General features: G+C 52.2%; 6 protein-coding genes across 6 annotated transcripts; 2 read left to right on the top strand and 4 right to left on the bottom strand.

Moving 5' to 3' along the window:
* Positions 1 to 639: 639 nt before the first annotated feature.
* Positions 640 to 1,227, bottom strand: ats1 (Peroxygenase 1; the record flags this gene model as incomplete). Its single annotated transcript, XM_049250250.1, has 2 exons — positions 640 to 1,106; positions 1,188 to 1,227. The coding sequence occupies 2 exons, from the start codon at positions 1,225 to 1,227 to the stop codon at positions 640 to 642; spliced, it is 507 nt and encodes a 168-aa protein (XP_049110610.1).
* A 464-nt stretch (positions 1,228 to 1,691) lies between these two features.
* Positions 1,692 to 2,552, bottom strand: LOZ57_001157 (uncharacterized protein; the record flags this gene model as incomplete). Its single annotated transcript, XM_049250249.1, has 1 exon — positions 1,692 to 2,552. One exon carries the CDS (start codon positions 2,550 to 2,552, stop codon positions 1,692 to 1,694), a length of 861 nt encoding a protein of 286 aa, XP_049110609.1.
* A 3,075-nt stretch (positions 2,553 to 5,627) lies between these two features.
* LOZ57_001156 (uncharacterized protein) lies at positions 5,628 to 6,831 on the top strand (the record flags this gene model as incomplete). Its single annotated transcript, XM_049250248.1, has 2 exons — positions 5,628 to 5,678; positions 5,803 to 6,831. The coding sequence occupies 2 exons, from the start codon at positions 5,628 to 5,630 to the stop codon at positions 6,829 to 6,831; spliced, it is 1,080 nt and encodes a 359-aa protein (XP_049110608.1).
* Positions 6,832 to 7,277: 446 nt separating this feature from the next.
* Positions 7,278 to 8,568, bottom strand: OGG1 (8-oxoguanine glycosylase ogg1; the record flags this gene model as incomplete). Its single annotated transcript, XM_049250247.1, has 3 exons — positions 7,278 to 7,651; positions 7,706 to 8,424; positions 8,474 to 8,568. The coding sequence occupies 3 exons, from the start codon at positions 8,566 to 8,568 to the stop codon at positions 7,278 to 7,280; spliced, it is 1,188 nt and encodes a 395-aa protein (XP_049110607.1).
* Positions 8,569 to 8,931: 363 nt separating this feature from the next.
* Positions 8,932 to 10,940, top strand: LOZ57_001154 (uncharacterized protein; the record flags this gene model as incomplete). Its single annotated transcript, XM_049250246.1, has 7 exons — positions 8,932 to 8,959; positions 9,024 to 9,049; positions 9,105 to 9,606; positions 9,668 to 10,275; positions 10,335 to 10,596; positions 10,647 to 10,858; positions 10,914 to 10,940. 7 exons carry the CDS (start codon positions 8,932 to 8,934, stop codon positions 10,938 to 10,940), a joined length of 1,665 nt encoding a protein of 554 aa, XP_049110606.1.
* A 5,425-nt stretch (positions 10,941 to 16,365) lies between these two features.
* Positions 16,366 to 18,231, bottom strand: LOZ57_001153 (uncharacterized protein; the record flags this gene model as incomplete). The annotated part of the gene is made up of 5 exons (XM_049250245.1): positions 16,366 to 17,486; positions 17,619 to 17,703; positions 17,773 to 17,927; positions 18,000 to 18,098; positions 18,168 to 18,231. 5 exons carry the CDS (start codon positions 18,229 to 18,231, stop codon positions 16,366 to 16,368), a joined length of 1,524 nt encoding a protein of 507 aa, XP_049110605.1.
* Between the last annotated feature and the right edge of the window lie 1,412 nt (positions 18,232 to 19,643).

Below are 19,643 nucleotides of genomic sequence, written 5' to 3'. Positions count from 1 at the left end.
CCAAAGGGCAGGACTACAGATTGAAAAGACGAATGCTGTTAGCATCCACGAGCGACGTCGCGTCGCGTCCTATGGCGGTTTAAGCTGCTGGACAGGGAGACCAGCAAGCACACATGTGCCGGCTGAAGGAACAAACTGCTTGATGACCGCCAGAGCTGATGGGGCTACGAGCCGGACTGCTCGTAGACAGACAAGATTTTGGAGAAGGCAGAGATAATTTACGATAGGCACAAGGAGGCAGACGGCGACAGCGACAGCGAGGCAGACGCGGGCGCAGGGGCAGATGGCAATTGAGATGAAGACGAAGAGCGTGCAGAAGAACGCAGGGAGGTGTGGCAGCAAGCAAGAAACGCGGATGCGGTTGCGATTTTTATATGCAGGGGGTCAGCCACAGTGGGCAGATCATGGCAGATGCACGACAGCAGAAATTTTCCCGGCGCGCCAGCGCTAATTAGTTTAATGTTATCGGCCAGCACTGGGCTTGCCGGAAGCCGGATCGAGTTTACGCCAGCCAGCTGGCGGTGAGCCGGGCGAGGCTGAACCTGGTCAGAGTTTTCTGGCCTGCCAACGACATGCTCCTCACCACCCGCCAGCCAGCCTGATACATACAATATATGTACACGAGCCGACCCAGCAGCTTCATACTTCCGCCAGCCGGTCTAGTGCCTCGCCCGACACCCGCAAGGTCACCCAGTCCTCCATGCGAGTGGCGCCCAGGCTCTCGTACAGTTGCAGCGCCGCCGCGTTGTCGCGCAGGCACACCCACTCCACGCGCACGCCGCCAATGCGCCGCACCTCGCCCGCCAGCTCGGCGATGAGTCGGCGCGCATACCCGCGCCGTCTGAACTCGGGCCGCACGAAGAGCTCCTCCAAGATCACGCCCGGCTTCGCGCGCCACGTCGAGTAGTTGTAATAGTAGATCGCCATGCCCGCCACCACGCCCTCGGGCGCCTCCAGCAGCAGCGTTCTGGCAACGCCCGGGTGGCCCGCGGGCGAGTCGGCGAAGTTCAGCGTCGCGCGCAGGCTGGTCTCGGTGGCTTCGACGTGGTCCAGCGAGCTGGTGGCCGCGGCCCCGGCGCGGATGAAGTCGAGGATGGTCGGGACGTCTGTGGTCAGCCAGGGGTCAGTTCTATTAGCTATTGTATTCCAGACCAGTGCTCGGTGCCGGTGCGACCGGCGGCACGTACCGTGAGTCGTCGCATGGCGAATGCTGGGCGGGCCGGACATCCTGGCCGTCTGGGGGTTCCCGTTTGTGGTGACTGAGAGGTCGAAGTCCGACAACAACGACGGCGACGACGGAAGTCTCTGCAAGCAGCGCCCAGTCGCGTGCTGGCCGCCGCCACGCTCACGTCCCCCATGCCAACCGCACCGGCGCAACCTTGAGTCGCCCAGACGTAACAAGGCGACCCAAGCCCGATCCAAGCTGGCACTCCCCATCCGGCGGCATAAGAGTGGGGTGTCCTCCGCGGCGTAAGCGTCGGACAATATGTACAGGCGTTTAACTACAGCGAAGGCACCCAAACGCGGTCAAGTCGATTCAATTGCATTCATTCGTTTATTCGTTTATTCATTTAACTATACTAGCATATTATATGATGCTACTGCCAGTCAGGCGTGTGATCAGAAGCAAAACAGCAAACGTCATTTTTCATCACTCATGCACCATGTCCACCGCTCTGATGGCCCCTCGCTCAGCGTTCCCAGATGGCGGCGAATCTCTCGCCGTCGCGGGTGGGATAGCCACTGACCACCTTGAGCGCAAATCCGTTCTGGGTCATGGTGTCAAGCTCCCGTTGGTATTGTTGTGGAGTCATGTCGTGTCGGGACTCCCAGGTGGCACGCGACTGGTCCCAGATGGCTGCGAAGTATGTGTTTCCATTGACAGTATATCCATCAACCTGCACGGGCCGATAGCCTCTGTTCCTTAAGTCCTCCGTCGTTCTCTGGTATTGGCTGCTGGTGAGGCCAAAGCGAGATTCCCACGCAACATCCGATCCTCTCTCCCAGATTCCACTATAGCGAGCCTCGCGGCCAACCTCGTATCCGTTGATATGGACAATGCGATAACCTCGGTCGGTCAGGGTGTCGAAGGCATCTTGCATCCCTCGTGCGCTCAGGTCACGCCTGAACTCCCATCCTCGGGAACGGGATGTATCATAGATAGCCTCGTATCGTGCCCGACTGTCAACAGTATAACCGTTGACGAGGATGGGGCGGTAGCCGTCATCACGGGCCCTATCGAAGGACCGCTGGAAGTCATACGAATCCTCGTTGTGGGTGGACCGCCAGGAACCCGATCTCCTTTCCCAAAGGCCGGTATATAGGACACGGTTTCTGCTATCAGTATAGCCGCTGACATACGTGAGACGGAGCCCATCAGCCACAATTTCTCGGGAGACGTCCCTGAACTCAGAGGAGGTGAGGCCGAAATGGGTTTCCCAGGTTGCTGCACGGGCAGCGGCGTTCCTGGTCGATGTCGCGTTCGTTGGTGCTGCGTGCACGCTGGAAAAGGAGGCGACAGCCGCCAAAATAACTGCGGGCTTGAAAAACATGATGGGCGTTGTCTGCTGAACTGCTTAACAAGTTAAGGCCTGCTTCATATCGTTAACGTTCGCCTCAGACACTGGAGAGCAGATAACTCACTGGTTATTTGAAATCGAGCTCTTTCTTCAAGCTGCTTAACCGTGAAGAACCTGATGGCTTTCGAATTCCTCTTCTTGCCCGGACGACACCGCCCTTTATATAGCTTCAGACTTGCCCCCTTCACCTCCTCTTCCAAGAACACCATCAAGGTCCAAACTGTATGTAGACGCAGAGATGCGTATAGAAGCACAAAAGATTATCCAGGGACAGGGATCGAGAGGTCCGTTCCCTTCCGCTGAGAGACTATGGCCATTGAGAGGCGAGTCGGACGAAAACAACGTGCCCAGCGGATGATCGCAGAAATTCCAAAGAAAGTTATCTGCATGGCTAGGGACTTCCAGTCATTATTAGAAAACTGATATAGAGCCAGGTCTGCCCAGATCCTGCACGTCGTTGATATCGCACACATGGCGCCCAACGCCCTGCTTTGAGGTCGAGGTGCCTTTTTTACCCGCTCTCCGCCGCTGTCAGGCGCTCTCCGAACGGGCGGAAGCCCGGAAGCCCGGTCGATCAATCGTCTCTGTCTGGATTAAGCTCCGGGAACCTGCTCAGTGGCAGCAGCGTCGAGCTTGGAAGCGCAGAGGCCGGGTGGGCTCAATACTTAGTCCAGGCCGCGCTAGATGTGGCGGCGCTTGGCTGGCTAGGATGCCCATCAGCCTTCTAGGCGGACAATAAGAAATGCAGCGTGCTTGGGTGGTACTGTTCTCGCGCGCCACGGCGGCAGAAGAACGACGCCAGAAGCTGTTCTAGAGCGGGTGGGAGTGCGATGGGCAGATATCTTTGTTGACTGTGCTGTTCAGGCCGCGCAACTAACCTAGGTCACTACCAGGGTGCGCATTAAACCACCCTTGGAGTCCCTCGGCGCTGCCTAGGATGTACATGGCGACCTCGCTATTCAGAATCCTTTCATGCAGAATCTGCTCCTTCTGGACTGGTCTTTCAAGATTGGCCTGAGGGAACTGGCTGCATTTCCGGGTAACATATCGGGGCTGTCTGATGCCAATCACGTTAGCCAAGGGTAGCCCGGCTATCTGGCTCGCGACCGAGCTTGGTTAAGATGAATCCTTCAACACTCTTTGTCCTGTCCGGCAGCCAGCATGGGTTCCTGCGCTGCGCCGTGCAGCGGCCGCATTCCGGCCCAATAATAGGCGTGCGGCAGGTCGAGAACATATCGTATGTTCTGGGAGCAGCATATTACCCGACTGCAAACCCCGAGTAGCATGTATCTTGAAAACCGACAATCCTCATGAAAAGGAACATCTCATGCTCCAAGACAACACGATGCAGCTTAGGTGAAGACGAATATCGGCCATTGCTTAGCCGAATTAGCCCCGGAATGTCGTCTAGCTATCGCCTTGCTTGGGACGTCCATGCGGCCTCAAGGTTCTCCCCACAGATGACCATTGTCGTGGACCATCAGCTTTGTCCCTCGTTGCACATAAGAGCATTGAGCACGCCGAGGTTTTGAAGCCAGGTCACTGCTTACATACATACAGGGGATACGGTCGATATCCCCGGTAAAATCACTCATTTCGTCCCCAATTCTCGCCACGGCTGCCCCATGCCCCAGATGTCAGTCTATTTTTGGGTATCAGACTTCCTCGGGCCGGCTGTTGAAGGAGAAAAGTTGTCCAAGAAAAGATGGCCTCCCGACCGCCATATCATTGCTGGCCGCGGATCTGCACTGGAGAATCCTCCAGGCACAAGAAAATGCAAGATTTTGGCCGCTTACCACCAGGCCTAAAAGGGTAGCTCCAGTCAACAGTTGACTGACAAGGGGGTGCCTTTACCCTACCTTAAAATGGGGCGCATTGCATTGACGGTGTAGGTCTTTGATCAAGCTATTTACAGGTCAGAAAATTTTGAGAATGGCGATAATTATACAGTAGTCAATATTGGTACCACTCTTACCTTTTCGACCTCTTAAACACAACAATAGGGGATACGTGATCTTGGAAATTCTAGAAACGAAGGAAATTTTGCCTTCCACTTTGCTCCAGATGTTATAGCCTGCATCCATACTGGTATTTTTTTGGTTATAGAAGTCGACCCCGGTAAGCCAATAACACTTGATATTAGCCTATTTGGAATAGGTTTTGAAAGCTTGGGGGTACATAGTGTCTCACCGCTACACCCGGGAGTTTTCGGTTACTCCGTACTGAATGTTCTTATGACATCCTTCGAAACTAGATGTAACGCCTTTAGCTTATTGTCGGTAGGTCAACGAAGAGTTCTGATGTCATCTCGGATCAAGACCCACGCCCAGTATTTGGACAGGCAAGGAAACTACTGTTTCTGCGTTTTTGACGGCTGAACATTTGCCATTCCTATGCAAAAAAGTCCCGGGATTATTCAGATAAGGTCAGCCAGTAAAAGAGACAAGTATACATAAATTCAATTCCCCCACTTGTCAGAAAATTCCTCGGGAAAACTTGCTACTTGCCCGTAGCACTGGTTGTCACGGGCGACGGACTCGACTACGTCGTCAAAGACCGTATACAGGCTTGATTTTGAAGACGACATAATTGCTTGTACAGATATGAGGTTTCATATACTGAAGTCCCGAGATGCTATGAGGGATAAAACCTGGGTTCAACTTTCACATGGGACATTAGGTGTGTCCTCCTGAGTTCCAGGTACATGAGCCGTACTGGCCTGTGTAGGGCTTGTTAAGTGGTTCAAGTAGGATATCAACCTATTTGAAATGTATGAATCATGATGGACGAAACCTGCCTTTTACTGGCCATCATCAGCCAACTAGCTGTTATAGTAGCTTCATATCACTTAGATATGCCACTGGCGGAACTGTGCAGAACAAAGATAAGTGAAATCCAAACCACATACCATTGCACGCCGTTTAGAATAATGTAACAAAAGCCTCTTTTGTTAATGTCCTCTTTCGTTAATGCCGAGAAAGATGATGTCGTGCCCTCTCTGCATTTACTTTGTGGGAAATATCTGTTCCTAACAGCCCTTCTCAAAACATGACTTCTGAGAAGAGTCACAACAAAAGGGTAACAGAGCTTCTGGTTTCTGTAAGTGCAGTGCTACACCGGGTTTCTGATAGGTATTGTCAATGCCTTTTGAGTCTTTGAGCATTGCTTTTAAAAAGCTGTGTAAAGAGGGGAAGTGAGAGAGGGCTGACAACTTTACTATCAGTTCGAACTTCAAGTTGCCATGGAAAACCCAGAAGTGCCCGGTATTCCAGTCAATGAATTTTGTGCTGTCAAGGCTTCTCCTGGGAAGGGTCGTGGCCTTTTTGCGGCATGCGATCTTAGGGTGGGGACACATATCTTATCTGACAGACACATCGTCAAGATTCCCGGAATTGTTTTGGATCCTGACGCTCTTACAAAACTTGAAATCGAGTTTCTGACTATCGCCATCAGCGAGCAGCTGAAGGAAATCAGCAAGGAAAAACAGAGAGAATTCTTTTCGCTGGAAAACGCGCACAAGGAGGTTCTTGGGGTATTCCTTGGGACTGCCATGACCAATGCCATGGCCATGGGCGTCCAGGCCAAAGCCTGCGGCGTATATCTCAATGTATCGCGAATAAACCACGGGTGCAGGCCGAACGCAGTCGCCATATTCAACGATTCTGGTGAAGTTATGATTCACGTCGTGAAAAGTATCCCAAAAGGGAAAGAGATCACAATCACATACATTGAACCGGCTTTGACCTTCTCGGTCCGAAAAAACCACCTGAAACATAGGTTTGGGTTCAACTGTACCTGCGAACTCTGTAGTCGCTCGCCGGAAGAACGATATGCAAGCGATATGAGGTTGGGTGCAATTGTTCTCCTCTCCAATACCATTCGAGTGGAAGGCATCGCCATTAACGAACCGCTGGAGACTCTTCAGAATGCACACGCATTGTGGTTTCTGTTGAAAGAGGAAGGAATTGCAGAAATGATTGCCCCGACGTTCTACTACGATGCTGCAATCATCGCGTTTGCACACGGAGACCGCGCACGTACTAAAGTCTTCGCTGAAAAGGCCAAAAAGGCAGCCAGGCTTGCATATGGAGCCAACCACACAATTACAGCTGGGGCTGATATGCTTGTCAATGACCCGGTCGCGTTTGGACTCATTCAGAAAACAACAAGGTGGAAGCAGGAAGTCGATAAAATCCCGCGTGGCTTGAGCAGAAGGGATTTCGACAAGTGGCTATGGAAGGAGGAGAACTGATAAAAAAGGGTGGTGGGGAGAACATCGTTTTGCAAGGCCCTTTATTGACCTGCCACGTAAACAGATATGAGATGGTGGGGAACTTTTTTAACTGTGACTTTTCAGAATCGAGGATGTTATTGTTGTTCAATGTCAACTATGTACTGTACCTAGGTAGTGTGAATCATTCAAGAAGTCCCAATATTTAAAAAGGCCACCGATTATACAAACCTTATCGCGTTTCGGACCAGAAATCGTCTCTCCACAGAAACTGTAAAATATACGTCGCAAACCAAAAAGCGAGAGCTTGAATTGCGATTTAAGTCAGGTTCCACTCGCACAAGTGAGAAGGAGGCAAACTCGAGGCCAAGTGAAGAGACTTTTCTAAATGTGCAATTGTATTAGATATTCATCTGCCCATAAAAGTGCACATCAAAATCCGTGTTACGTTCGAGTTCATGCCATCGCTATCGGCGTCTGGTTCTACGTCTTTTCGTAGTCGTGGTTGAGGCAGCTGAGTCAACCATGGAAGTCTTGTCATCCTCTGGGCCGTCCGTGAGCTCTCTTTTTAGGAAAACCAGGTTTCTAGACTCATTTTTCGTCAGTGGTTCACCATCAGACTCTTCTTTAATGTGCAATGATTCCTTATTAGCATCTTTAGCGGTATTTAGTCGATCGGAGAAAGTTTTCAAGTCCGCTGTAAACAGAACGCTGTGAGCCCAGCCAGCCTCCTTTCCCCAGAGTTTCCGGAAGTGGTCTCCTACGGCGTCGTATGTCGCCTTTGTAAGACTCTTCTGTTTTCCTTTTCCAAATTTGTAATCACGCTGAGCAATTTGCCAAACTAGAAGACACGTCAGTTGGGGTTAGTTTGGGTTGATAACATGGAAATCTGTACCATGAGTATCGACAGGTACAGCTTCACCCCAGCCCAGCCCCATCAGACATATGCAATCAGCAACCTTTGGCCCCACACCTTGCAGTTCTAATAACTTTTCGTGCGCTTGGCGATACTCAATAACCTCATCCGCTGTATCTAGTTGGCCAAAGGCAGGGCGTATTGGGTTTCTCAAGGAGTCCAACCATCCAGGTTTGCGCTCGTTTGCAACCATGAGAGCTGTTCGATAGATATATTTGGCGCGGTAACCAAACCCTAGCTCACGAAGGCGAGATTCGACGCCCGCACCCGTCAAAGCTGACGGCGATGGGAAACCATGATACGGCTTCTCATCGATATGGCCAATTAAGGGACCGTAGTCGGCGCATAACTTTTCCACCATTTGTGATATTCGTGTTATGTTATTGTTGCTACTGCATATGAAAGAGACCAAAGTCTCCCATGCATCCTGGCGTAAAATACGAATTCCAGTAAAGTGAAGCGCTTTCTTTTTGAAATTTACATCTGCTAAGGCCCACTGTCCATATAGGTCCGACAGATTCGTGGCCAGATCAAAGTAGTGGTATATTAATGCTTCGGTATTATCACTCTTCGAAATGTCCCCAGCATTGAAATGAGAAGGAAAAGACCTATAATGAAGATGGGTTGCATCCTGTCGTAATGAAACAATGCGCCCTTGCAGGGTACAACTCCATTCATCTTCAGCTGTTCGCCGCCATCTATCATATACAATCAGCCCCTGAGCTTTTCCCAATGTACTGGTCTCACCTGAACGTTTGTCCACATCTCAGCGTAGTGTTGATACACAGCTCAGTGAGGGTCACAGGCAGTTTGCGCCATTCTGACCAGCATCCAATGGACATTCTGGCCGGTTTGACAAAACTGATCTGTTCTGTTTCTCCGAAGTTGGAGACGAGGTCTTGGCAATCAATTTTGCTTATATAAGCCGCGTTACTATTTGGAGATGCTAACCATACCTGGGCTAGCACGACCAGCGCGAAAGAGCTTCAACGGGAGGCGGTTTAGACTGTCTTTCGATCTCTCGCGAACAGGCTGAATTCTCGAGGGCATTTGCAGTAGTGGAAGCATAAGTAGCGCCTCAAAAGCTCTTACGTCCACTGGGTTTTGTTTTGCGATACACTTGTTTAGTCCCGCAATCGCATTTTTGCACCCTTCACCTTCAATCCACCAGCCGCCTGGCATATAAAGAAACCCATTCGAACAGAATGAACGGTGACACTTACGGTGCCAGAGGTAAGATACATATAATATAATCTACTATTTGAATTAACTAGGCACTTACTTCAGTATGAAACAGACACCGGCCGCTCGAGAGATTATTATGTGAGATTTTAGCTTTCGAGACGCTTTCTTTTCGGTTATTGACTAGTTTCAACAGAGTTCGCGCACTGATCGAGACGACCGACGAGATCGTGGTGACCGTGGTGACCGTGGCGATAGGCGTGATAGGGATCGGAGACGATCTAGATCGCCACATCACAACCCTCGAGGCCCGCGTCGCGAACCCGAATTGGATTCGTACTCCTCCAGCCGCGATTACCGTGCTCGAGAGAGGGAAGATAGATATAGTCGGCGCGATGACAGAGATTGGGATAGGGAGAGGGAAAGAGGGGAGAGAAGACGTGACCATAGGCGGGATGACGATGAGGCCGCACGCCCGCCACGACGAGAACGGGAACTATTTGACGATAAGCCGCGCCGGGAACGAGGGGCGCAAAGAGAAAAGCGAAGAAGCCAAAGTCCGCCGCAGCGAAAGAAGGAACCCACGCCCGACTTGACAGACGTAATCCCAATTTTGGAACGAAAACGCCGCTTGACGCAGTGGGATATCAAACCACCAGGCTATGAGAATGTTACCGCAGAGCAAGCCAAGTTATCAGGTGAGCCTTTTTGACATTACCTTATAGTCAATGGGCATGGCCCATCTAACCGTATATACAGGCATGTTCCCCCTACCAGGTGCACCTCGACAACAGGCAGTCGACCCCACACGCCTACAAGCATTCATGAACCAGCCTGCTGGCAACGCAAATAGCACGCTCTTGAAGCCGGCGAATTCACGACAAGCCAAACGACTGTTTGTCTATAACATACCTCCCTCTGCCTCCGAAGACTCCATCACCCAATTTTTCAACTTGCAGCTCAATGGCTTGAATGTAATCCAGGGCGTGGACCCTTGCGTCTCCGCCCAGCTCTCGACGGATAAGAGCTTTGCGCTGCTAGAGTTCAAATCAGCGGCCGACGCGACTGTGGCGTTGGCATTTGATGGTATCTCAATGGAGCCTGATGATGCCAACGCCAACATGAATGGGTCGCGTGGTGGTCTTTCGATCAGGAGACCTAAAGACTACATTGTTCCATCTGAAAACGAGGAGGCCAATCATCAAGAAGGTGTTGTTTCGAATGATGTGCCCGATTCTCCGAACAAGATTTGCGTCACGAACATTCCTTTGTTCATTCAGGAGGAACAAGTCACGATGCTCCTGGTATCTTTTGGCGAGTTGAAGTCGTTTGTTCTTGTTAAGGATAGTGGAACAGATGGTTCTCGGGTATGTTGAATTTCCTCAGAATCTCTTGCTATAAAAAGCAAACTAACTAGATGCCCTAGGGTATTGCATTCTGCGAGTACCTCGACCCGTCCTCCACTAGCATTGCTGTTGAGGGCTTGAACGGCATGGAGCTCGGTGACAAGCATCTTAAGGTGACCAGAGCAAGTATTGGTGCAACGCAAGCTGCTGGTCTTGATATGGGGGTAAACGCCATGTCAATGTTTGCGAAGACCACTTCCCAGGATCTCGAGACTGGCCGAGTATTGCAACTACTCAACATGGTCACTGCAGAGGAGCTGATGGACAATGATGACTATGAGGGTAAGAATCCCGCTTCTTTTGCTTGCCATTGCTAGCTCTGACGTCGATAGAAATTTGCGACGACGTTCATGAAGAATGCTCCAAGTACGGCCCGGTGCTGGAGCTCAAGATTCCAAGACCGAGTGGTGGCAGCCGCCAGTCAGCCGGTGTTGGGAAGATTTACGTTAAATTTGACACTTACGACACCGCGCATAAGGCAATGAAGGCATTGGCGGGCCGCAAGTTCCAGGACCGGACTGTTGTGACTACATTTTTCTCAGAGGTATGCCCCCAATCCTAAGTCTGTATCCTTGATCACTGACAACATGGTTTTATAGGAAAATTTTGACGTTGGCGCTTGGTGAGTGGTGTGTGCAGAGCAGTGTTGGGTGAGGTATCGTTTCAACTGGCGGCGCGAAAGCGATGTGTATCTTTGAGATTTGTGGCCTTGTGGAAAATGTGCCCATATCAAATACTTGTAATGCAACAGTGTATTATTATGAAAAATTTCTTTCAAAAAACCCTGTTGGAGTTGTATCTACACGATGCTTCAATGTACACCCCCCGTGCTGCAAATCTGGTAAGCTGGTAAGCTGCTGCTTTTTTTTACGCATAGCTGCCTGTAAACTCCTCCACACTCTGTATACTTCCTAGCAATCTTCAGCATCGGGAGAATAGCTATCATTCCTACAAATCACGCCAGACGGCCCGAGTTCACACCAGCTAGGCTTCACCTCAGTGGAGCAGTGGAGAAAGACAAGATGCTCGAGCCCAACAAAAAAAACAAAAAAGCTGACGTTTTTTCTTTCCCCAAGGAATGCGGCTGGGCTCGACGGCATCGCACGGCTTACCACGGCAATGCCCATAGCTTTCGATAGATCAGAAATAGTGGGCGATCCAGAACACACCAAGACGTTTCTTATTATATGCTTGCAGGACGTCCACTGAATTGAAACCAGACATCCTTAATATTTATCTCGGCGCGAACAAGGCGATTGAGGGGCTATATGAGCTATTCTTATTGTTTGGTGGGTTGAGGGTTCTAGAGCAGGTGGTACACATTATTAACAGTCAACTCCAAAGGTAGATAGATACCAGGTATCCCAGCAAAACAGGGTAAATAGCTGGTGTTTGATAGTAATGGAGCTTGGGACATGCGGTGTGGTTACATGACTTACTGCTACATCGGAGTATATCGACCCATAAGAAAGAAACTGACTCTTATCTAGGGGAAAAATAATTATCCTGGGCTTGGTTCATCGGGGAGAATTGTAAGATCGGACTATTATTAGTCAGTTCTCGACAAAAATCCAGGTCTAATGTGTCCAAGCTCCCAACACGACGATTCTGGGCAGCCAGTCCTACTCTGTGCGGCTTGGGAGGGAGAAAACACATCGCAGCGGGTGCGGGATTGCTGCCCCGATGCATACGGGAACAGGCAGTGATGCTTCGCATAGGTTGCCGAAAGCAGTGACATGAAGGTGACGTTAATACCTGCCGCAAAGGGCTAGAAACTGCGTGTGGTGATAGATCTCCCCAGCGATCCCGTCTGTTGTCGCCACGGAGATAGCTAGTCGCCTCTAGTAACCACGCGTCGATGATCGGCCCCCAGTGTGAAACAAGAGAGCAATCTAGATCGAGATCTATACCCGGCATCATCGAGACCTTGGAGTCGGCGGGTGTCAGGCGAACCCAGTAGTGTTCCCTCAACTATTGGAGTTGGTCATCCTTGAGGATGTGTTGGGATTCTTGTTCCGTACGGAGTACAGAGTCCTGGAATAGCGACCCAGATGGTTCTCTCCTTTCTTATGCCAACATAGGATTTTTGTATACTAGGAGAAGCTCGAGGGTAGTTTAATGCAGAGGCAGTCATAAAGACCTCGAGTGCCAAGTATGCGGGTATCGGGTGAAGGGGCCGAAGTTTGTACAGTCTGTGCACCCAAAGGAAGAAGCAACGTTTCAGGAGCATCTGGAGGTTTCTTGTTTTAACGCGTGCGGGACTGGTTTCCTACATATGTAATGTCAGGCAAGATCATCAGTCGGAGGTTTTGTGTAGTTTGGGTTAGTGGGTGGAAGTTTTAGCTTGTGAATGGAGGAGAACGTCAGGGAGCATGGAGGAAGCACCAGAACAGATGATTTTAAGGCATGCCTGTAAAATAATATTACTTAGGAGGAATTCCATCCATCCGGTAACCTGTCTAATCAGACCACCAAGATTTGCATGAACCAGGAGGGTGTACGGAGTATCCGTATGACGTTCTAATCGCGTAGAAGGCATGGGCCGCATGGCATCCAAGAAAGCTCAATAGAGCATGTTCTTCGCACCCAAGAGATATCTATAACTAGAGGGATTGCATTGAGAAATTATTTCGGCGCTTGAGGATCCATGAACCTCGCCAGATGGAACGAGCATGTGCCAGCCGCAGAGAACCCGAGAAAATCCCCTACCGAGAGATGAGGGGAGATAAAAACCAAGAAAAGGTCTGAAACGAGGTTTGTGAATAATAATAATAACTAACGTGCGGCCGACAAGGACGGGCTTGGAGGGATCGAGCGATTATTTATGATCAGGGAATTTGTGATTTGAGCTTGGTGCAGCCCCGCCCTATAGGGATGGATATGCCTGGTACGGCTTCTGTTGAACGCCGGTCCAAGCGTCGTGCGGCAGCACGACGATCACCACCGGGGCAATATAGTTATTAATGGAGGGCACGATAATAGAGGCCGGGCGATCAGCCGGCGACAGGAAGAGGGACGGGGAGGGGGAACATAAAAAACAAAAAACACAAGCCGCCCAACAAAAAAAGAGGGTTCCAAGCGGTCTGAATCAGCGACTTGTGCTCGAGAATTTCGACATCCAGGATCCCCAGGCGGATAAATGATTTAGAGGCACCAATAATACTCCGTGATCCCACGGAGCCCCCCTTTCTGGTCGGGAGCGCAGTCATGCATGGCCCTGCTTCGGCGCGGACGACTGGCGGGGGGGGGGGGGGGGGGGGGGGGGGGGGGGGAGCGCATGCACGCACGCACACACAACCACGCCGGGAACTCTCAGGCGGCCGGTTGGGCCGGGGCGAAGAGTACAATATTAAATCGTAATAATAATAATAATAATAATAATAATAATAATAAATCGTAATAATAATAATAATAATAATAATAATCGCGATGGAGTTATACCACGAGCATATGCGGCTGAAGAGCTGGGCGAGAAGGACGATCCCGCGCGGCGGATCGCCATCCAGGAAGAAGGGTTAGTTAAAAGAAACGGCCTCGCTGGCCGACCGGCTTGCATGCGAAGGATTGATGGTGGGAGTCACGCCATAGGTGGGAGTGATAGCAGTGGCGATGGCGGTGGAAGTACGGCGTCGCTGGTGGTCGTTCTCCGTAGGGCAGAGGCGGAGGTTAACGAGTTAACTAACTAGCAGTTAGTTAGTGGTAGCTGGAGAGTTCCCGCGCCGCCAGATAGGCAAACGAGTTAACGACTTGCAGAGGCGAATCCTCCGGGCTGGTTGGATCACCCGCTGAACCACGTTGGCCGTATCTGTATGTAGTCGGCTAGCTCGCCAGCTATGATATCGCCCACTCTTCCTTAGTTATTTGTATTTTGCGGACAAAGCGCCGCAGCAAGTCCGGCGACGCTGGCCGGCGATGCGAGCGTGCGATTCGCAGCAGCCGCCCCGCCCGACACGAGACTCGCCGCCGCCTCAGCGCGTCTATCTCTCGACTCTGGCCAACTATCCAGACTGCCACGCTCTCGACGCCCACCCGGCCTGCTGGCTGCCCGTCGCAGGATCTCTTGTGCTCCACGCAACCTCGTATTGTGCCTACCATTAACTATTCTTATTCTCTTCCTTCAGGACGCCCGCCCGCCGAACCCATGGGCCCGGACCCAGCCCACCACCACCGCCGCAGTATCAACAGCAAGACAAAACGCCCCTCTTCGTGTTTGGCGTTTGGCGTCCCCGGCCAGTCGACGTGCCAAGCACACAACCTGCCCAGCCGAAGAGATTCTGGGTTTCAATCGCGCGTCTCGTCCGCTGGAACGGCTTTCTCTCTCCGGTCCTTTGCGTGGACCGAGGATGAAACAACACCCAGCCGGCACTCTCACAGCTTGCAGAACTTACCAGCCAGTCAACTAACTAGCTCTGCTCTCTTCTGCTTTTTTTTTTACCTTTTTCCTTTTTCTTATTTTTTTCAATGCGGCGCGGGGGAAGCGTCAGCACTGAGGGGCCAAGCGGGCACACTAAACACTCTAGACCCGCCCCGTCTTTTTTTTTTTTTTTTCCTGTCTTTTCTATGGCTCTTCTTCTTCTTTCGTCGTCGCCGTCTTTGATCGACGTCAGCGTCCAAGCGGCCGCCTCGAAGGATTGATATAAAAAAAACAAGGCAAAACAGCCGTCTGGTGGGCTTAACCAAAGGCTTCCTTCCCCCTAGCCACCAAGTATGGGACATAGGAGTAGTACGGATAGTAGTCCACACAGACACATACGCACGCACGCAACCACGCACGCCCCCCACGCGTGGAAAATCCATTTACGGAGTATTATTAGAAACGATAGTCCCTCGCTTCGCGACGAAACGCCGCAAAATTGAAGTTTGTAACAGAATAGTATATTAAAAAAAAAAAAAGCTCTTTGGGGAAATTTTTGGTGTCTATATACAACTCCCGCGGTTAAGAAAAAAACGCCCACACCAAGCCCAGCCCGGGCGACGCTGTGTCTGGTTGGTGGTGCGGTGCGCCTCTCCCCCCTCCCCCTCCCCGCGTCGTCGTAGTGTCCCTCCAGGTACCATGGTTCGCGCAAAGAAACGCTCGTCTGGGCGTGTATGCATCGTGAAACCACCAGCAGCAGTCCTTTTTTTTTTGCTTTCTCGCTCTCCATATTATTTGCCGTAACTATCGCGTGACCGGTTCCCTCCCTTTTTCTAACTCTAGAATCCTCCCGTGAAAAACCAAAATAGCCGAAGAAGAATAGAAGAAAAGTATTATCCACGTCTCGGAGAAAAAAAAAAAAGAGGGTACAGTACATGCCAAGAATTGGTTTCAACTGTAGCGAATGTATGAAAGCAAGAAAAAAAAAAAAAAAAAGAAAAAGTAAAGAAAAACGCCCTTCCCGTCCCAGATGTGCCCAGTAACAACGTATCAATCAGAATTCCGCCGCCTGCCGCTAACATGACTCCAGAAAAAGATTAAAGAGTGAAAAGAACGATGGTAGGATGGCTTCGAAGGATTAATGCTGTGCATGACGGAAAAGCAACCCGAAAAAAAAAACAAGAAAAAAAAAAGGGGGTAAATAGAGAGCGAGTAAATCGCAGTTGGACGCTTCACATGGTGGAAAGAGAGATATACTCTCAAGTAATTCTTTAGGGGAGGGGGTGGTTGCACGGGGTACATACAAACGCCGTATGCATTTCCCTTCCTCCCTCTTCCAAGCATCTAGCTTCGGCTAGTTGTACAGTTATACTTTCCAATTCTGAGAAAGACAAAAAGTTAAGGGTATTGTGATTAATGGTATTTTTTTTGGTACTCGGGGTCCATCATAGTTCCCAAGAACCCCTATGAGGGGCGGGGGGGAGGGAGTAATGGCGGTAAACGAAGTGGCGCCCCTGGAGCATGTGTGAAAAATAGCCGCTGGTTTCGTAGGAATAATGCCCACCCCAGTGGAAATAGCAACCCACAAAGAAAAGAAAAAGAGAGGGTGTGTGAAAAGGCGAGAAACGGCGCCGGTGTTTCGGGGAGGTCCGCGGTTAAAGGAGGGGGATTTTAGTATTTATGGTTAGGGAGAGATTTCAGGACGGGCCGGGTCTGTCATGCCACTGTTTCCCACCGGCTCGACTAGGAGCAAAAGTAGCCTGCGGATCCCAATCCTTGGCCGCCGCTATCGCGGACGGCGACGACGGCGACGACACACCGCGCTGGCTGGGGGGCCGCGGCGTCGAGAAGCTCAACGGCGGGCTGTGGTAACGGGCCTCGGGCGTGATGATGGCCGGGTCGGGCGACGTGGGCGGCGCGGCAGAGGCGTAGGCCGAGTAGTTCATGGTCGCGATGGAGTGGTCGGAGTTGCGCACGGGACTGAGCAGCGGTTCGGGCGACTTGATGGACGACGGCTGGCGGCCGGCGGCGAGCATCTCGTAGGCGCGCGTGGGCGAGCCCTTCTTGCGCGCGTCCATCGACACGAACTCGCGGTTGGGGTGGATCTTCTGCTTGATCCAGTCGCGCCAGCCCGTGATCATCGTCGAGTGGCCCAGGAAGATGACCGGCCAGAAGCCGCTCATGCCCAGCAGGATGAGGACGGCCAGTACGGAGCTCTCGCTGGGGCCCAGGCTGGCGGCCAGTCTGGCGCATTCGTCCGCGTTGCCGGACGAGAGTACGAGGCAGGCAATCCAAGGTTGAGATTTGGCGACGTTTTCTGGCGACCGGCGTGCGGCGTTGTCCAGGCCCAAGAAGACAACGGTGAAGAAGACAACGTTCGCTAAGATCGTAAACACCACCGCGAACCCTCGCCACTGCAGTAGTAGAATCCTTTTCACACGGCGGTACGTCTGCCGCGCGGAAATTGTGCGCTCGCTTCCCGTGTACGAGGGCAATGGGCCGCTGTTCTCTGTTGTGGGTTTGGTGTCCAGGATCGACTTCACGTAGACGTGGATGCAGTAGCCCAGCGTGGTCAGGTGGATGAGCATGGTCGCCCCAGCAAAGGTCATCAACGGGCCCCAGAAGATAAACAAGCCTTTCTCGTGGTTGATGTGGCAGATGCTTCCAAAGCGATAGGAGGTGCCGGTCACCGCCATTGCGGTTGCAAGACCGATGATGGGAATTCCCCACCCAAAACACATTGTCGAGATGAAAAACTTGCGGCCAGGAACGACGTCCCAGCAGATCTGGACGTGCAGGGACAGCGTGCGGCAAAAACCTACGTTGTCAAAAGCGTCAGTACAAGAAACGATCTTGCCGAGCTAAAAAGAAAAAGAAAAAGAAAAAAGTAGCCTACTCCATAGCACCGCCGCCCAACCACCGCCTAGTATCAAGGCGCTCGTGAACGCACAAGTGAGGTCAGATCTCATGTCATGTGGTGTAATTGCATCGTAGCATTGTGTTGGCTGTGCAGCAAGCGGGATAATAAAAGAAAGCTACCAGACTGTCAGTATCCTGCACAAGCCCATGAGTCCTGTCCCTTTCTTAAAGGTATGTACACCTACCTCCATCATCATGAGAGCTGAAATCAAACAAATACTGAGGTAGTGACGACGAGTCGCCTTCGCCGGCAGCACTGCATAGGTGAGAAGCATCAAGGTATTTAGGATGAAGACGGCGAGAGCAAGCCAACTGGCAATTTTTGTCCGGCGGAGAAAGTCTGTGGCGGACACTCCGGTCAGCAAAAAAACAAAAAAAAAAGGCCACGGCCTGCTGCACGGCGAGTGTTTACCGTCTGTATATCTCCATTCGGCCTGCGGGCACGGTAGACAGCAGCGGACCTTGACTCCCGATGGCATGGTCACTGCATCACATGTTCGGCCGGCAAGGACTGAGAAGCAGCATTAGCAAGCAATGCATGCTGGGGGGAGGCGGCATCATCATCGTTGGCAGCACTCACATCCACCGTTTTTTGGAAACTGACTCTCGTTCAAGAACGGTGGCGGGCACATGGTAGAGTTCATTTTGGCGTGTGCTGCGTGGGATGCAGCGCTGTATGTTTTTGGCCCCGTTTCTCACGACCCTACCCTCATGAGCAAGGTCACGGAGTGTCACGTAGATATATACCACTTGGCGGCCGGTTGGTCTTTTGGTTCCTGGTGTCTAAAGCCTGGCAAACGCAGTCGCACGTGGTCCTTTTGTTCTGTTCCAGCACGGCACTCCAGCTGTCGTGTGCGTTGTAGATTTAGGCGTCCCAAGCCGGCATCCGCCTCCACAATGTCGCTCTCCAGAGGCTCAAGGGAAAAGAAAGTAAAGAATAATGAGGGAGAGGAGGATACAGCAAAGGAGTGGCACCGGAGAGGGAGGGACAAACGAGGGGTCCAAACAACCGCTAGGAAAAAAAAAAAAGCGAAGAAGAGGAAGGGAAACGGAACGAAATGCTTCTGGAGTCGGAGCTGGGGTAAATAATATTATAGGACGGAGGACTTAAGACGCCAGGCTCTGGCGACCCTCTTTGCTCGCACCCAACCAGGCGCCGGGGGGTCAGGGCCAGGAACCAGACTAAGGCGCCAGGGCCTGGACGGAGACCCACGGGCGAAAGCAAGCCAGAGCCTTCGGGGAGCGGCCAAGGCGCGCAAGCCATGCGGGACGTGGATTGATCGGCTGAGTATGGGCACAGCGTTCAGACGCTCCATCGGCCGGCGGAGCCCATCATCCCAAGCGTGTTGCGGACCGCGCAGCAGGCCCCGTCGGGAGGATATTAGTTTCGACTTTGTTTTGGGCCGGCCGTGGAGAGCCGCGGCGAGTGCGTGGGTGGAAGGGCGGCGGGTTGCGGGCGGTGGTGATTGGGAGGCCGGCGCCCGCCTATCAGCGCAGGCGGGCTGGGGGGGAAAGAGAGGGCGGCGGCGGGCATCCCTGGCGCCAGGGCCAGCGCGGCGAGCCAGTCAGACCGGGGAAGACGGCTGTTCAGAACTGGAGTCGAGTGCTTCGAAGCGTGTGTGGTGAGCAGCGAGCGGGCGATGGCGGCACACACATGTCAGAGACTCCCGAAACCAACGCGCCCGGCGCGCCCAGAGCCGTTACAGCCAGGCGGGCGGGGTGGAGGAGGGGCGCATCTAGACTAAACAGCATGCCCGCCGCCGCAGCACAGTAGTCGCAGGCTTAGCAGGCGAGGTATTTAGTGAGTTAACTAGTTGGTTGGGTAGCCCGTCTGTCGCGGTCGTGTGAGCCAGTCTGCTGCTTGCTGATACTGCTGATGCTGCTGCTGATGCTCCCGCAGGTGCAGCGACGAGCCGCCTATGTATGCAGCCTCTCCTCTCCCCTCTTTCTCTCACTCTCTCTCTCGCTCTCGCTCTCGCTGTCTGGCTGGCTGGTCGTTGTCGCCCCTGGCAGGGTTGCATGCCGGCCGATCAGCCAATCCCGCATCCCAGGCGGG

The sequence above is a fragment of the Ophidiomyces ophidiicola genome (genome assembly GCF_022830035.1).
Source record: "Ophidiomyces ophidiicola strain CBS 122913 chromosome Unknown scaffold_3, whole genome shotgun sequence".
NCBI lineage: Eukaryota > Fungi > Ascomycota > Eurotiomycetes > Onygenales > Onygenaceae > Ophidiomyces > Ophidiomyces ophidiicola.
Note: the sequence above shows the minus strand (reverse complement) of the source record. Positions and strands in the feature narration are given on the sequence as shown.